This window comes from Corvus cornix, chromosome 2, assembly GCF_000738735.6.
Source record: "Corvus cornix cornix isolate S_Up_H32 chromosome 2, ASM73873v5, whole genome shotgun sequence".
Classification (NCBI taxonomy): domain Eukaryota; kingdom Metazoa; phylum Chordata; class Aves; order Passeriformes; family Corvidae; genus Corvus; species Corvus cornix.
Genome location: NC_046333.1, coordinates 119,481,528 through 119,496,911, shown reverse-complemented (window position 1 = coordinate 119,496,911; position 15,384 = coordinate 119,481,528). Strand labels below are relative to the sequence as shown.

The following is a 15,384-nucleotide window of genomic DNA, read 5'->3' as shown; positions in this document are numbered from 1 at the left end:
GAATATTTGTTTATAACATTTAACTTCAAATTTCTAGATGTGAATACAGAATCAGATAACAGATATTAGCTAAAGCAACTGAACTTCATAAAGCGGTCTACAGACTTTTTGTCTTTTCAAATCCAGTGTCTTGGGCAGCAGAACATTTAAAACAGCCTTTCTCACTAAAAACTTTAATCTGAACTGTTCCCAAAGTGCCCCAGATTTCAACTCTAGAGCTGATTTCAGATGTGACTTCAGTACTCAGTTCATCCTACGGATCGTTTCACTTTAAACAAGCAGCATATACAACAGTCTACATTTATAGATTCTTAATTAGGCATTGCTATTTAACCAACCTGTAATTAATCAAGAAATCCACCTAATTAGAATCTCTCCCTGAGAGCCAATTTAAAGCTAACAGTGACTGATGCTTAATGAATGTAGCAATTCAACTTAATTGAAGGCTTTCAGCTAAATTAGTGCTTTTAAAACACTATGCATGCCCTATACTTACTCTAGATATAATTTTGTTCCTACGACAGGCACTTTGCAGACTCTGACTGAGATGTGTATGGTATATTGAGTGCTGCAGCACAGCAGGCTTCTGCACAGTCAGCTTTGATTACACAGTACTGTTTATACTGACCTTGCAGCCTGCTGAGCCAGAAGAGCCAGCATCCTCTGCTCAGTTCTGCCTCCTCTCCTGCCTGTCTCCCAGCTGTACACTCCATCCCTCTCCCTTTCACCATCTGAATCCCTGATCAACCAGCTGACCTCTCCATACAAACTAAGCAGCAAAAAAGATTCAGATTTTTGCCAGATAACCAAGCTGAATCAGTTTGAGACCGAACAAGCATGACAGACACTTTAAGCAGGGAGGGCAGGAACATGCAACCAGACAGGTATTCACTCTCCCCATTTAGGAGTAAGAATTTTGATTCAGCTTCATTGCTTGTCTTTGTGCGTTCTTAGTCTCCTGTCTTACAAGCTTCACAGAAAGAAAGAAATGCTTTCACAGAATATTCAGAGTTGGAAGGGACCCACAAGGACCTGACTAATAGCATTTTACAGCTATTCATTCATCTACATTTTCTAGCAAATAGGGCCTTCTTTCACCTCTACTGAACCCCCCAGAAATGGCCCAAGTTTCATTCAGTGTTGTAGCATCCCCCAAACCAGCACTATTGATAATTTAAACCAGTAACCAGTTAAATGAATAACCAGTCTATTCTTGCACAAAAGTTACCACCCTGCATCTTAAACAGCACATCTCCACCATACCCAACCTGTAATGCCTTTGGGCACTTAGCATGTACATGCAAATCATACAAGTTCTGTCAGTCTCTGCAAGACTGTCAGTCTCCTCCTGATGTTACTTGTGCTGATGACCTACTCCTGGATACATATTAATCAAAATTCTTAATGTAATCATCACCTTACTAAGGAATTGGAGACAGTAGTAACTCTGCATTAAGTCTTTATGAACAACACAATACTAAACATCTTGCTTTTTACAAAATCCTGTAAAAATGCTTGTAATCCTAAATACTATATTGGATCACTTTAAAAAATTTACAAATTTTAAATTAAAAACTGCTATAATGAGATCAACTCATCTGCAAAACAACCTTTTTTTTTTTAATTAAGAAAGAGAAAAGCATACTTTGCATTCCCAAAGAAAGTTTACTACTGTGTGTATGGAAGAGGCTACCACTGGACACTAAGTATTCTTTCCATGATACCCACTGTTGGTACAAATTTCCACTTGGACACAGCAAAAGAAAATGTTCAATAACTTCCATGAAAGTATTTTCCTCTTAAACTAAAAGCATGTGCAATGACTTACAGCCTGTGCTGCTTTTAGCTAGGGTAGAGTGAATTTTCTTCACAGTAGCTGCTATGAGGCTGTGTTTTGGATTTGTGCTGAACACAGGATTGATAATATAGAGATGGTTTTGTTATTCTGCTTTTCGTGCTGCCATGCTGGTGAGGGAACTGGGAGTGCCTGGGAGGGTGGGAGGAGACACAGCTGGGACAGGTGACCCCAGCTGACCAAAGGAATATTCCAGACCATGCTCATCATGCTCAGTAGATATAGTGGGGGGAAGAAGGAGAAAGAGGGGGATGTTGGAGGGATGTTTGTCTTCCCAAGACATGTGATGGCTGAACACCTGGCTACCCATGGGAAGCACTGAATTAATTCCTTGTTTTGCCTTGCTGGTGTGTGCAGCTTTTGCTTTCCCTATTAAACTGTCTTTATCTCAACCCATGAGTTTTGCAGCTTTTACCCTTCCTATTCCCTCCCTGATCCCACTGGTGGGGAAGTGAGCAAGCGGCTGCTTGTGGGGCTCAGCTGCTGGATGGGGTTAAACCACCACACAGCCTCATCATCCTTGGCTTCAATTTTCTTATATACTGATGCCCTATTAAAAAGAAAATAGCCCAACATTTTATCATTTTATAGCAGCTCAGTCACAACTGTACAGTTTTGTGACTGAACAATCACAGTGTGCATGTAAGAAAAAAAGAAGAGGCTACATAGATGAAAGAAAATCCAAGTTTCTTACCTTCTTTTCTGGGTCTCGAGCTCCAGAAGCAGCAACTGAGAGCTCAAGTTCCTTCTCACTGTTTTGTTTTTTTTTAAAAAAAAGGATCAAATCAGAAAGCAATAACAACTATATTCATTCTTTCAAAACACAAATTCACAACTCTGTAGCTCAAAGAGCTCTGAAAATACAGGATAACAGAAGACAATGATTCCACTTGATTTCTTCTGGAGTCAGGGAAGGAAGTAATATAATACTGGTAAATAAACAGAACTCTCAAGAAGTATCTGGCTATCAGCTATTTCACCTAGTAAAAATCCAACTGCCATAAAAGGAGAAACCACCACAATTCTTTTTTACTACAACTTTTCAGGACATTTCTAAAAAATTTGTCTTTATTCACATTCAAGAAGTTAATATTAAACACATATGATTTGAAAGTGCAGCAATAAATACTGTTTTGTAATTTCTGGGCTCAGGCTTGTCCTGCATGTACAATTTTTGTCACAGTGAGACTGTCAATAGCGAGCAATTTTTAATTCCTTATCCCTTCTCTAATATTGCTGTGTGTTTTTATGTATCCATACTATTATTCAGTAGACAGCTACTAATAGGTAAGGAAGAAATTAATTTTTTATTATTCTGCATAAGCCAGATGATCAAATGCTTTAAAAATGAAAGGTTACTTTCCTAAATTGGAGGGCAAAAACAAAACTAATTTTCAACTTTGCCAACTAGTTAAGCACTCCTGTACCAGCAAAAAAAGATAACTTTAGTTAAAGCTTCTTTACCCTTAAGAAACTAAAAATCAGTTTTAAAAATGAAAAAGTATTTGGCTTTTCTTTGTTTCACTGAAAGCTTGTGAATATGTTCATTATAAACTAAATCTCTCATGACAATGAGTTTAATTAAATGCAGTATTACTCAGCTACCTGGAATCCCTTAGTTATGAAATTACTTCTTACTGCACTGAATTAATGGAATGCCTTTAAATTTCAGCCATTGTCTTTAAAAAATACAGTAACTTTCCATTACCGTCTCTTATTTCGCTGCTGCTCAGCCATCTGTTCCATCAGTTCTTGTCTGTATTTCTCCTTTCTTCTCTGGAGAAGTTCTCGGTCCTGACCACCTAAAGGAAATGACCACACATTTGTGTAAATGCTCCACAAAATACACAAAAGGTACTGGACAAAAACATTGTCTTTCAGTCAATTTAAAAACTGAAGCACAGCAGACTGTACGAACACTGGATCTTTATTGACTTTAAAAAATAGATCTCTGGTTTTAACACACAATTTGTTTGGAGTATGATGATCAAAATTACTAGAATTTTCATTATTACTTTCCTAGTTTGCCTGGTTTTCTATAGTTTCAAAGCTATTTGATACAAAAGCAACTAAAAAAAGTAACTTTTTTTTTTTTTCTAATGTTCACCTAAGGAAGATACACTACAGCACTCCAAAATTATGAGGCACTGCTCTGGATAAAAATGAAAATTAAAACTGAAGGGAGTCAAACCCATGGGGAGGAAAGCAAGTTGCTCCACTTTTAGGATGGTTCCCATGACTACTAAGAATTAGCAAAGTACCGACAGATGTAAAAGGATGTATGTAAAAGGAAATAATGGTAACAGCTCATGTAGACCTTAAGGAACACAAAAAACTTTGTTTGTGGTGGTTCCCCCACAATATGTGCAGAGGTCTTCTCTTATTTTAAAAACAAACCCCAAAAAACATCAGCAGTACTTTCTATAGTATGACTATCGGACACAAAGACTCCTAAAATACTCTGTACACAAAGCACCTGTGGACTTCTGGTGAAGTAGACCTGAATAATAGAGAAAGAAGCTGGAAACTAAAACAAAAGCCAAATAATCAACAGCAACAAAATCTGATGCATGACTGATTGTTTTTTTTATTTAACTGTTGTGCTGGGACTACAAAGTGACCAAAATGCTCAAGATAACCTCATGGTTTGTGAGTTTGGGGGAGTCTGAAATCACTTCTCATTTTCAAAAAATTCAAGTTTCCATTTACTTAATCTTTTCACAACATGGTTTACAATACTCTTCTAACTAGGACTGCTAGGAGTACAAATTCACACCTCTGTGTCCTCAGGTTACTACAAATGAGATGACTGGGCAGACCAGAGACTGACTGCTACAACACCAATGGTTCATTGCTGCCTTTAAACAGTTCCGAAAACCTGACCTGCCACATATAGCATTGAAGATCAAGTAAATTCAAATGAAAAAATGAACAGATATTATTCTGACAACTGTTAATCTATTTTTCCACATTTCAAAGCTAGCTTGCCTTCAAAAGCTCCCATCTGAAGAACTACTAGAGTTTTTATTCTTACCTTATAGTTTCCTGAATTCAGCTAAGAATGCTATGTCTTCACCAGTATTTCTCTCTATGACACTCAATACTAGTGTTTCCTGCTAAAATTTATGACTACAGGAGAGATAAGAATCATTTGTTCTCGCCCAGGGTTGTGAACAGTACCATTTTCCATATTTCTGCAATTAAAATTCACTATAAAGCTGTGTCTTTAACAATACAGAGGTTAAGATTTCTCCCATATTTCATTTTGTAAAAATAATTTAATTGTTTATCTGGGCCTTAAAAAGTTAATGAAATCTAAGAAGAAACTCGGGCTCTTCAAAATTAATTAGTAAGTCCTGTAACATTAAAGCGGAAAAGGAACATGTTTTGCTTTAGTTTCTCTATGTAAATAATACTCATTTACCAATCATGGAGACAACTAGCACAAGGAAAAAGAAAAGCTCATTTTTCTAGTTTTTAACTATTCACATGCAGAAATAATATATGCAAAGAAAGTCTAACTTGGTGTTTTTAGTTAGGTTTTTATACATACCAAGAACAAGGCCTGTTGCATACCGCATTTCAGCTGCAGACTTGGCCTGTTCATTAGCTGAAGAACTAATCTGTACCTGATTTCTGGCAAAGACAGAAAAAGAAAATGGAATGATCAAACTCAAACTCCTGCACAGTCTGTGGGAAACATGACAGATTCACTTACATCACTATGTGACACATTTATGACAAACAGTTTTCCTACAATCCAAAGAAATATCCCAAGCAAAAGAAGAAACTGCCTGGCAAAAAGGCATTTCTCACAATTCCCATTTGCCTTTGGTTTCTGAAGCCATCAGAAAAACTGACTCAGTTGAGCACTTCAACCATGTTGACAGACTGAATGGTGCCAGTCAAGAGTTTACGTAAGGATTTTACAAGTGTTCTGCTTCTGCCTCACCCACTTAGATCACGTCAGGACGTGCAAAACCAAGACAAGAGGAAGAAAAGGAATTTCAAAACTACTATCAAAACAGGATTCCACACTATTTGACTCAATAAAAGTCATCAGTTGGAGAATAGGTGCTCTATTAATTCAAAAAGAAAACTGGCATGCAAGCTTCAATGGCAGTTTTCAGAGGAAACATGTTTTTCTTGTTATACTATATTGTAGCTGCAGGAAAAAAACTACCAGGCATTTCAGATGATGTTTTGGGATTTCAAGCCAACATTTTCCTCTCACCACAATTTTGCAGTGCAATTATCAGAAAAATACACAGTATACCACACCTAGAATCTGCAGTTCTTGAGATCGGCCGCACACGTGCTCTCTCCTTTAATTCATCTTCATATTCTGCAGGTACATCTCTTACCATTCCATTCAGATAGGGCCTTAAAGAAATAGAAAATACTCAGCTATGCTTGCCTAGAAACAGCCAATCTGAAATGGAAGGTTCAGCAGTTTCATGCAAATGGATCTGCTGCCTGAATGCACACTGGACAGCAGAACCAGTTCTGAAAATATCACCCCAATTTTCTAGAAATAATTCACTTTGCTAGCACTGTCAGGGCAGCTATTTGTCTGGAGTGTGAATTCCCAAGCCTGCTTTCCTGCAGCCTTTATATAATGAGCCTGGTTAAGAGCTTTGAGCACTGAAGGGCTTCTGACACTCACACTGCATTAATTGAAACAGATCTTGCTGCTCTTAATCCCCAGGAGCCAGCAGAGTCTTCAGCAGGTTTTGGCACACAGCTATTGGGTAAGGCTGGTGAAACAGCCAATTCAGATATGAAAAGCTTCTTTAAAGACAATCTACACTTCACTGCCCACCCAATAGAATTTGAAAGGGTGAAGTGACTTTTGATCAAGACAAGAGACAGGCAAAACCATAAATACAAAAATTCAGGAGCTAAAATTTGAGTCATCTACATAAGAAGTGAAATCATATGATTGAAACTTCAAGTAACTTCAAAGATGCCAAATACTGTATGGACACAAGGGAGCTATTCCTGAAAAGATCTGGGGTGGTAGAATTTACAAGGTTTTCTTGACTTGCAAAGTAACAACTCTTTAATGAGGACTTCAAGTTATCATGACAAAACAGGGCAAAAATAGGTATTCAATGAAAAATAAAGTACCCAACAAATGCTAACAAAGTTATATATTTTCCAGAGCTGGACAGAGGCATGGAATTCCTATTAAGCAAACAAAAAAAACCCCAAAACCAAGGTAAATGTGGGAAAAAACCTCATTCTTTTACATAAAAAGAACCACAGCTCTGCCTATCTCTAATTTAAATAGAAGTCAATAACCAAAGGCAAAAGGATGCAAGCAGATTATTAAACATTGATCTGCATCTTAACAACCCACCAGAACAACATGAAAGAACAACATTCACCCTCTTGGTATAACATGATCTCCTTTCATGATCAAGATCATCTTTATGACAACAATCAATCTGCTCCTTACAAGGCTGGTCACGTAAGACTGAAACACAGTCAGGTAACAGAAAGCCAAGTCCCCAGTGTAATGAAACGATGCAGGAAGGAAGCAAAGAAACAAACCTTGGAATTCAAGAGGCAACCTTTTTTGTAAAAAGCAGCCAGCTTAGCACAGCAGGGCCAGACATGTTGGCCCAATTCAATCAAGAAGCTGTTGTCTCCTGTTCACAGGACAGACCTGACAGCTGGGTCATTCCACTCCTAAGAACTAAAACATTTTGCAATTCTTCTCACTTCCCGGTCACAATTTCTGTTTGTTGAAATATGCCACAGACCTTGTGACTCCATCAAAACAGAAACCCTTCTGAAAAGTCCTGTTACGACCATCTGCCTCTCCAAACTAATAACCCCCATATAAAAACCTAAGAACTTTAGTAGAGCAAATAAAAACATGTCTCCTTTCAAACTTAGTTTCCATCATGAATCAAATGTATTTGGGAAAAGTTGACTTTGCCTGAAATGTAGAAAAAAATGCTAACTCTTTAGAAGCTGAGCTGTAACTAACTAAAAGACGTATTTCTCCTTGAAGAGACTGAATGCACTTCATAGGAGGTTAAGTGGAGCTCCTTGCAAATGAGAAAAAAGTACCAGATTAAAAAACACATTTAATAAAGATATACTGAAAATTAATTCTCAATAAAAATTCATTAGTAGAAAATATACACAAAAACCCATAAACAATCTTATGTACAAAATTAAGTTCAGGTAATTCAGGTGATGGTCCAGAAGATTATTTTAAGAAGATGCACCACGTCTGCCAACAGCAAAGATAAGACTCTCACCTCTATTCTCTTTTAAAAGAAAAATGGTGCTAAACCAGTTTCAGAGGTCTCTCCAAATAACCCATGAATTGCCTGGTGATCTATCAGTCACAGATACTTATATAAGCACCATCCACATTTTCTGGAATAACTTAAAACTAGTATAGTAATATTCAACATGATGTCTACGGTTGGTTCAAACACCATACTTGCTGGTAGTTTATCTGTATAATTCTGTATAAATTCTTTGAGAAACAAAGTAAACCCTCAAACATTATCAAATGGTTACTTTTATTTAAATATTAGACTCTGTGTCCAGCTGCATTAGACAGTGGCAAACAGCTACCTAATAAAAAGAGGACACTCATCCTGAGCATTAACTGACTCACTTTAATTCTCTGACGGAATTAAACATTGCTGTTAGTTTGAAAAATATTTTGGTTGCCTTTCTTAGACATCAAATTCAGCTTCTAATAATTTTCTTTCTGAAAAGCTATAGGACAAGTCCACTTTATCCTACAACCTCATTTGCTCATTTCTACCAATAATACACTACAGAATGGAACAGATTTTGAATTTTGCGTTCTCTTCTCTGAATCTCAGCAGAAAATGGGCAATCTTGTTCCTCTCATCTATTTAACCACTGTTTCCATTGCTAGTCTTTTTCAGAAACACTTTATGAATAAATACACACTTTTTAGAAGCACACCAGAACACACAGTCTGAAACTTTGTAATAACCCATTTATTAGAGTCTGCCTCTCCCAAATACTTCCAGACATTTCATTTTTTCCACAGACTTACTTCCTCTACTTTTTTTTAAGGCTGAGAAAGAATATCAAGAGCTATTTTTGGAGAAAAATTTTTATAACTCTCTTGGCATTTGAAACTGGAAAAGAAATATGAGTTCATTGAATTCAGAAAATGCTTTTACAGTAGAAGAGCATTTCCTCTCACCCCAGTTATTAATTTGCTATCCAGAAAGTTATCCCTGTAAACAATGACTCAAAAGATCATTTAACCCATCCACCAGCCACTACCAACAAAAAAGAATAGTAATATTTAACACTGTTTAGAGCAGTACAATATGCCTTTGTTTTTCATAGAAGTATTATTTCTAGAAAAAAGAAGAAGTGTTTATTTTGCCTTGCAAAGGAAGAACACTGGTTCCTTCATTGAAGCAATTGCAGGAAAATAATTCTGGCAACAGGCTTAACACAAATAAAAATAACTACAACACTCATGTTCCCAAGACCTGGAAAGGGAACAAATTAACACCTTTAAAATATCATTTGAAAATTTATTTACAATAAACTTCACTGCTTTATTTACCTATATAAACAAATCAGTTTCAAGTTTGGTACTGTCTCCCACCACAACCCATCTGGTTTTGAAAGCAACCAGTTCTTGCAATGGAATCACTAAAGGTGGCCAGAATGCCAAACCCTGAATGATTAAGAAGGCTGTACGTTTTTTATTTTCTTTTAAACAGGTAAACTAGAAGAGAAAGATTAACAGTTTATGTCAAAGTAACCCAACTGATGTATCAGTTAACACAGTAAAGACTACTTAATACTGAACAGTACATAATATTAGTTTTCCTGGTGAATGTTTTATATGAGACACCCTCTTTTGTTCGGTTTGGGCTTTCGCAAATATTTATTCAACCTGTGTAGTTATTAGAGAGATTAGCACCTATTAAAGCCATCAACTACACAGATGTTTAAAGCCTGTCATTTAGGAAGACATGGAGTAAAAAAGAGGATTTTTAAAACATAGACTTTTACATTTTATACACATAGTCACATGTACCAAAAATTGAAGCTCAAACCAGTTTTGGAATCTGAACTGAAAACTGACTTGGGGGAACTATTACAGAGAAAGGAAACAGAGGTAACACTGGGTTCCCAGTGCAGGGGTTTGCTCTCAAATATGTTTTCTGGCAAACCATTCTTCATAAAAATGAATTGTGAACTGCTGCTTCTGGGGTAATTTTTCTAGTACCCTTGGTTTGCTATAATATATAAAATGTTTCTTAATGTATGATGTATAAAGGTACTGGTCCAATTTTTCATCACTTTTTCTATAAATTATTGCAAAGGTCCTTTTTGTAAGTAAGTACAACAATCCTGCTTTCACATGGGAATTTTCTCTAATATTGAAAGAGAGTAAACCATAGCTGTCAACAAGCACTACAGAAATAAAGGAGAAAATGGAGCTAAGAATACCTTTCAGAATAAAAACTCCGGGGAGTTTTTCTGTCATAGGTGCTTTCACATCTAAATCTATGGTCCATTTCTGCATTTGTCTCAGGATCATATTCCCCTCTGCAGTATCTTCTCCCAAAATCACCATCTTCATCAAGTCTGTGATGCTTCCTAGTAGAAATTACAGATTGGCTAGCAAATCCACGATGTCTTTGATTGTGAACTTCTTCATCAAGTCTTTTATTTAATAGTCGACTTCTTAATTCAACCTCATCATCTAACCTGTGGTACCTGTCTTCCTCCAACCATCTCTTACTTAGCACCTCTTCGCAACCTTCTGTGGAAGTAAAGGCATCCTTCTTGGGAGGTTCTGCACCTGTGTTACAGGGCTGGACTTCTCTATGTAGTTCTGGCTGGAGCCTGGTAACAGCAATAGGTGTTTTATTCCTGTGCATCTCATTCTGTTTAATGGAAACAATATTGAAAGGGTTGAATATAAACAAATCACATTGAGTAAAACCTTAGTTCTGTATTTCTTCAAATAAACCCTCATCAAGAAGAAAGGTAAGAGGTGAGCAAGGAAAATACCTCAAGAAGTGCTTAAAAACTAGGGGTTTATTCATTTTTCTTGAGGAAAAAGAGAGTACTGTTCCTCTTATCTAATGTCTTTCAGAAGAATGGCTATCAATACTGGACAGGTCTTTTATGAACTCCAATATGACCTCCAGTTTTTTAGGTGCAAAGAATCAAAAAAACACTTCAAACTTTACTTCCTCAAGAGACTAGGTATCTTCATTCTATCCAGATTCAGGCAAGTCTGCAATACTTCTTACCTATGAGCACAACCTTTTAACCTGAGCATTTATTACTCAATGTCTCTGCTCCTCAGGAAATGTCATTATCAGAAAGGATAGTTAAGTAGATAAAAAACCCTATGACACTCTGGACTAGTGTTCAATACGAAGTCCTAATAAAAACCATGGTTTTGCATAAATCCTGTAGTATTTCTGTGTACTAATCTTTGATCTAATCTTTCCTCAATGGAATAAAGATAACAGTAACTCATACTTCACAAAATTTAATGAAAAAATAAATTAAGGATGTAAATGACACGAAACTGGGAAGAAGGATCAATACACTAGAGGGTATGACTGCCACTCAGAAGGATCTTGACAAGCTGGAGAAACATGCTGACAAAAAGCTCATGAAGATCAACAAAGGCAAAGGCAAAACTCTGTATCTCAGACAGAACAGTGCCATGCACCAGGACAGGCTGGGCACTGACCACCTAGAGAGCAGTTCTGCAGAAAAAGGCCTGGGTTAGTTGTGGGCGAGGAGCTGAACATGAGGCAGCAGAGCACTCTTGCAGTGATGAATGCTAACCACACCCTGGGCTGCAGTATCTGTGCAGGTCGAGGTAAGTGACCCTTCTCCTCTGCTCCGTATTTATTCAGTATTTAGGTTCTGGTGTAGTGTGCCCAGTCTCTGCCTCCCCTCCCCACAGATACTGATGCACTGAAGGAAGTGCAGAGGGTGGCTACTGAGATGGTTAAGGTATTTGAGCTCCTCAAGGAGAAGCTGACAGAGCTGGGTTTATTCAGCCGGGAAAATGATTAAGGAGGGTGTGTATGGGGCAGGAGGAACTAATAATTGCAGTCCCTATGTAAAAGGTGGTTACAGAGACACCAGTATTCATGGTTTTCAAAGAATTGCAGCAAAGGAAAATTCCAATGGGATACAGAAGGACAGAAGTTCAGATCAAGCAGTTAAAGCGATGGAATGGGTTGCCCAGAGGAACTGTGGATTCTCCACCCTTTCTAACCTCAACCAAATAAAGCCAGACCAACCTAACCTAAACTGTGAAGTTAACACTACTCTGAGCAGGATTTATCCTGTGACTATCTAAACTGTTGGATCAAACTTTGGAGGTCACATGTAATTTGACTCTCACTCAAAGTTAAATATCCCTCAGAGATGGCATAACCTCAACAAATCCTGACCAGGTTTTTTTTCCTGTTTGTTCTTTTCTGACAGCAAAATAGTTTCTACACAAGAGTAATAAAAATACAACTTAAAGGTCCAAGTGGCTGACAAATAAAGCAAAAAGAAAATCCCTTGAGTCCCTAGATAGATTTCATTGTGTAAGTCAGCTTAGGAAACTTAAGTGCCCAAACACTTAGAAAAATTTGAGAGACTTAGTTCAGTTGCACAAAAAACAAGCTGCATTTTTGCCAGTATTTCCTAGAGATCACTGCTGTGTAGCACTCCAAACCTTGAAGAAGGCAGTAAGAATGAGATACTCAATTTCAACATCTACAGGAAGCCTGAATGCTGCCTTACAGATACCTTCACAGATTAAAATAGTTTTCAACTATTTGACACTCCAATGCACTTGAAGGAAAAGATGTTTCTCATAAGCAAACAATCTTTCTAGAGACAGACAAGAAACATTCTTCTAGACAGAAATTACAAATATAGGGGGATTTGCACTTGCCAGCTGCTATAAGGAAGACAATAAACTTTCAGCTGTTTATTGGGTTTTAGGTACAAATACAAGGTCCTTCATAGAACAATCTAGCTCTCACACTACTGTACACTTTAGAATTTCCCTATTAAAAAGAAGTGGAAGGACTTCTGAAATGAAACTTTCATTAGATGAAAGTTCCAAATTATTACAGTCCATCACTAAACTGAGGCAAAAATATTTTAAAAAGGAAATCTACCTACTCTAGACAAGATTTTAAAGTTGAAAAGAGTTTATGGATCAATATATTGCTTCCAGATTACTCAAACTAAGAGTCTCCCAACAATGCTAATCAGACCTAAAAATCCGATTGGCTGTTGCACTAGTTTTGGTTGAGACAAATTTCTTCATAGTAGCTTGTATGAGGCTATGTTTTAGATTTGTGATGAAAACAGTGTTGATAATACCAGGATAATTTAATTCCTACTGAACAGCACTAACACAATGTCAAGGGCTTTTCTGCTTCTTACACTGCCCCACCACCAAGGAGGCTGTGGGTACATGGGAAGCTGGGAGGGGACACAGCCAGGATAGATGATCCCAACTGACCAAAGCGATATTCCACACTAGAGAGGGTCATGCTCAACATGAAGGACGGGGGACATTCTGAGTGATGGCATTTGTCTTCCCAAGTCACAGTTACATGTGACAGAGCCCAGCTTTCCTGAGGATGGCTGAACACCAGCCTGCCCATGAGACGTGAATGAATTCCTCGGTTGGCTTTGCTAGTGTCAGCAGCTTGTGCTTTACCTATTAAACAGTCTTTAACTCAACCTACACTTTTTCTTACTTTCACCCTTCTGATTCTCTCCCCCATCCAACAGAGGTGAGTGTGTATGTGGTCCCAGCTGCTTACTGCCATACAAATCAAAGGCCTCAGCTCAGAACTGGAACTCAATTACGCATATGTCTAGTTCACATTCAGCAGTAAAGACTTTTTGATCTTTATTCACAAATGCACAGCACCATATTCTGGATGGCTGCTACACTTGCCTGGCTTTCTACACGAGAGAGGAAAAAAGAATCTACAAATAAAAGCTAAGGAACCCTATGTGGAGTTCAACATTTTGTTCAAATAGACAGCTTTTTTGGATACCACTTTTATTACCAAGAACAACCCACAGAATTGCTTCAGGCACATAGATGAATTAAAGCATCCTTCTACCAGACAGACACGACAGAAGCAGGAATCAAGAACTGCACTGTGTGAGAGTTGTAACCAGGACTTTCTTAGATGCATTAATAAAACTGTGGCCTAATTGAACAACATTATTTGTATATTTTGTCTTACTTTGTATGTCTGAGTCAATAATAAGACTGTAAAACTGTATTACCTCTCTGTTTTTCTTCCCTAATTTCCTTAGCCTTTCATTCCATTCTTCTTTATCCCTGAGATATTGATTGTACTCCTTGTTTCTTTCAAGCCGTAATCTCTCCTAAAATAGGCATTGAAAAAGGCATCATAATTTTGCATTTTTTGTAGCTTTTAACTTCATAGAACAGCAGTACTAAATGAATAAATGCAAACTGTGTGTTTGCCCCCCTCCCCCTTCTCATTTTTTGTGATGTACAAATAAAGCTTGAATTACTTTGAGGTTTTAGTTCATTTTCTCTTAGCATAGCACTTTCTCTTAATCTGAAATCTGTAAGCAGAAGTCAGCTTCTTGGGCATGAAGTCTAGTCCCCAGAGACACTACAGTATATCAAGGTCCATCTTTAAAACCAGGTAGGTTTCCTTCTGCTAAACTTTTTCCAAAATTTACCAAAGCCGCTCTCCAACAATTAGGAATTGCCTTCTCATTTCCAATCTGAATGTATTTACAGTTGATTTTCAAACATACAATTTCTTTCTTTGTGTTAAGGCTAGTTGTGACTTGCCCCTCTCACAATTAAAACAGGAGAACAAATACAATTGTAGACAAGATGTATCAATTACAGCTCAGGATATAACTTGAACTTTTAAATTCAAACAAACAGTTAAACTGACTCCAAAAAGTCCAAAGTGCAATGAATGCAAGGAAAACCAAGAAAAACAGGATCTATGCTTGTTGTCCTAGCTGCTTTTACAAGGTGATAACATTTATAACCAGCTTTCTCAGGTCTAAAAATATACATGAATTGTACTTCAATAGCTTAATAACATAATATGAAATACAAAAGTCTCCAGATAAAGCAAACTCTAATTTGCATTATTTCTTGGTATCAGTCCCTTACGTTTAGAGCATGGGGTATCTCTTACAATAGCCAATTCCAACAATCATAAACAGGAAAAAAAGAGAATTATACTACAGTGTTATGAATCAAGCTCTTTTCCGCTGCAGCATTTTCCAATTAAAAAGTAAAAGTATTAAAAACTTCTGAACATTACATAAATTTACTTTCTCATGAGCAAATTTCAAACAAAAATAATTTATACATCAACCACCACATAAATACCAGATTACTAAAAGTTTTGCAGATTAGACTAATGCTCTCCAAAACGGTTTCAGTTTTTGTTTTTTTTCCCCCCAAAAAAGTTTCCTATAGGTTTTCTAACAGTGACAAT

The 15,384-nt window shown here is 37.1% G+C and overlaps 1 protein-coding gene across 8 annotated transcripts in view; it reads right to left on the bottom strand.

Annotated features, from left to right (window-relative positions):
* The window catches only part of CSPP1 (centrosome and spindle pole associated protein 1), a 61,936-nt gene that overhangs the window by 31,972 nt on the left and 14,580 nt on the right, over positions 1–15,384 (bottom strand). For 5 of the 8 annotated variants that reach the window (XM_039548454.1, XM_039548455.1, XM_039548459.1 and 2 more), the window contains 6 exons: positions 14,174–14,275; positions 10,337–10,776; positions 6,137–6,238; positions 5,409–5,491; positions 3,564–3,657; positions 2,550–2,607 (listed from right to left, as the gene is read on the bottom strand). In XM_039548454.1, coding sequence (XP_039404388.1) covers positions 2,550–2,607; positions 3,564–3,657; positions 5,409–5,491; positions 6,137–6,238; positions 10,337–10,776; positions 14,174–14,275 — 879 coding nt within the window. The remainder of the gene's footprint in view (positions 1–2,549; positions 2,608–3,563; positions 3,658–5,408; positions 5,492–6,136; positions 6,239–10,336; positions 10,777–14,173; positions 14,276–15,384) is intronic. The other 3 variants (XM_039548458.1, XM_039548460.1, XM_039548457.1) reach the window with 3 other exon arrangements.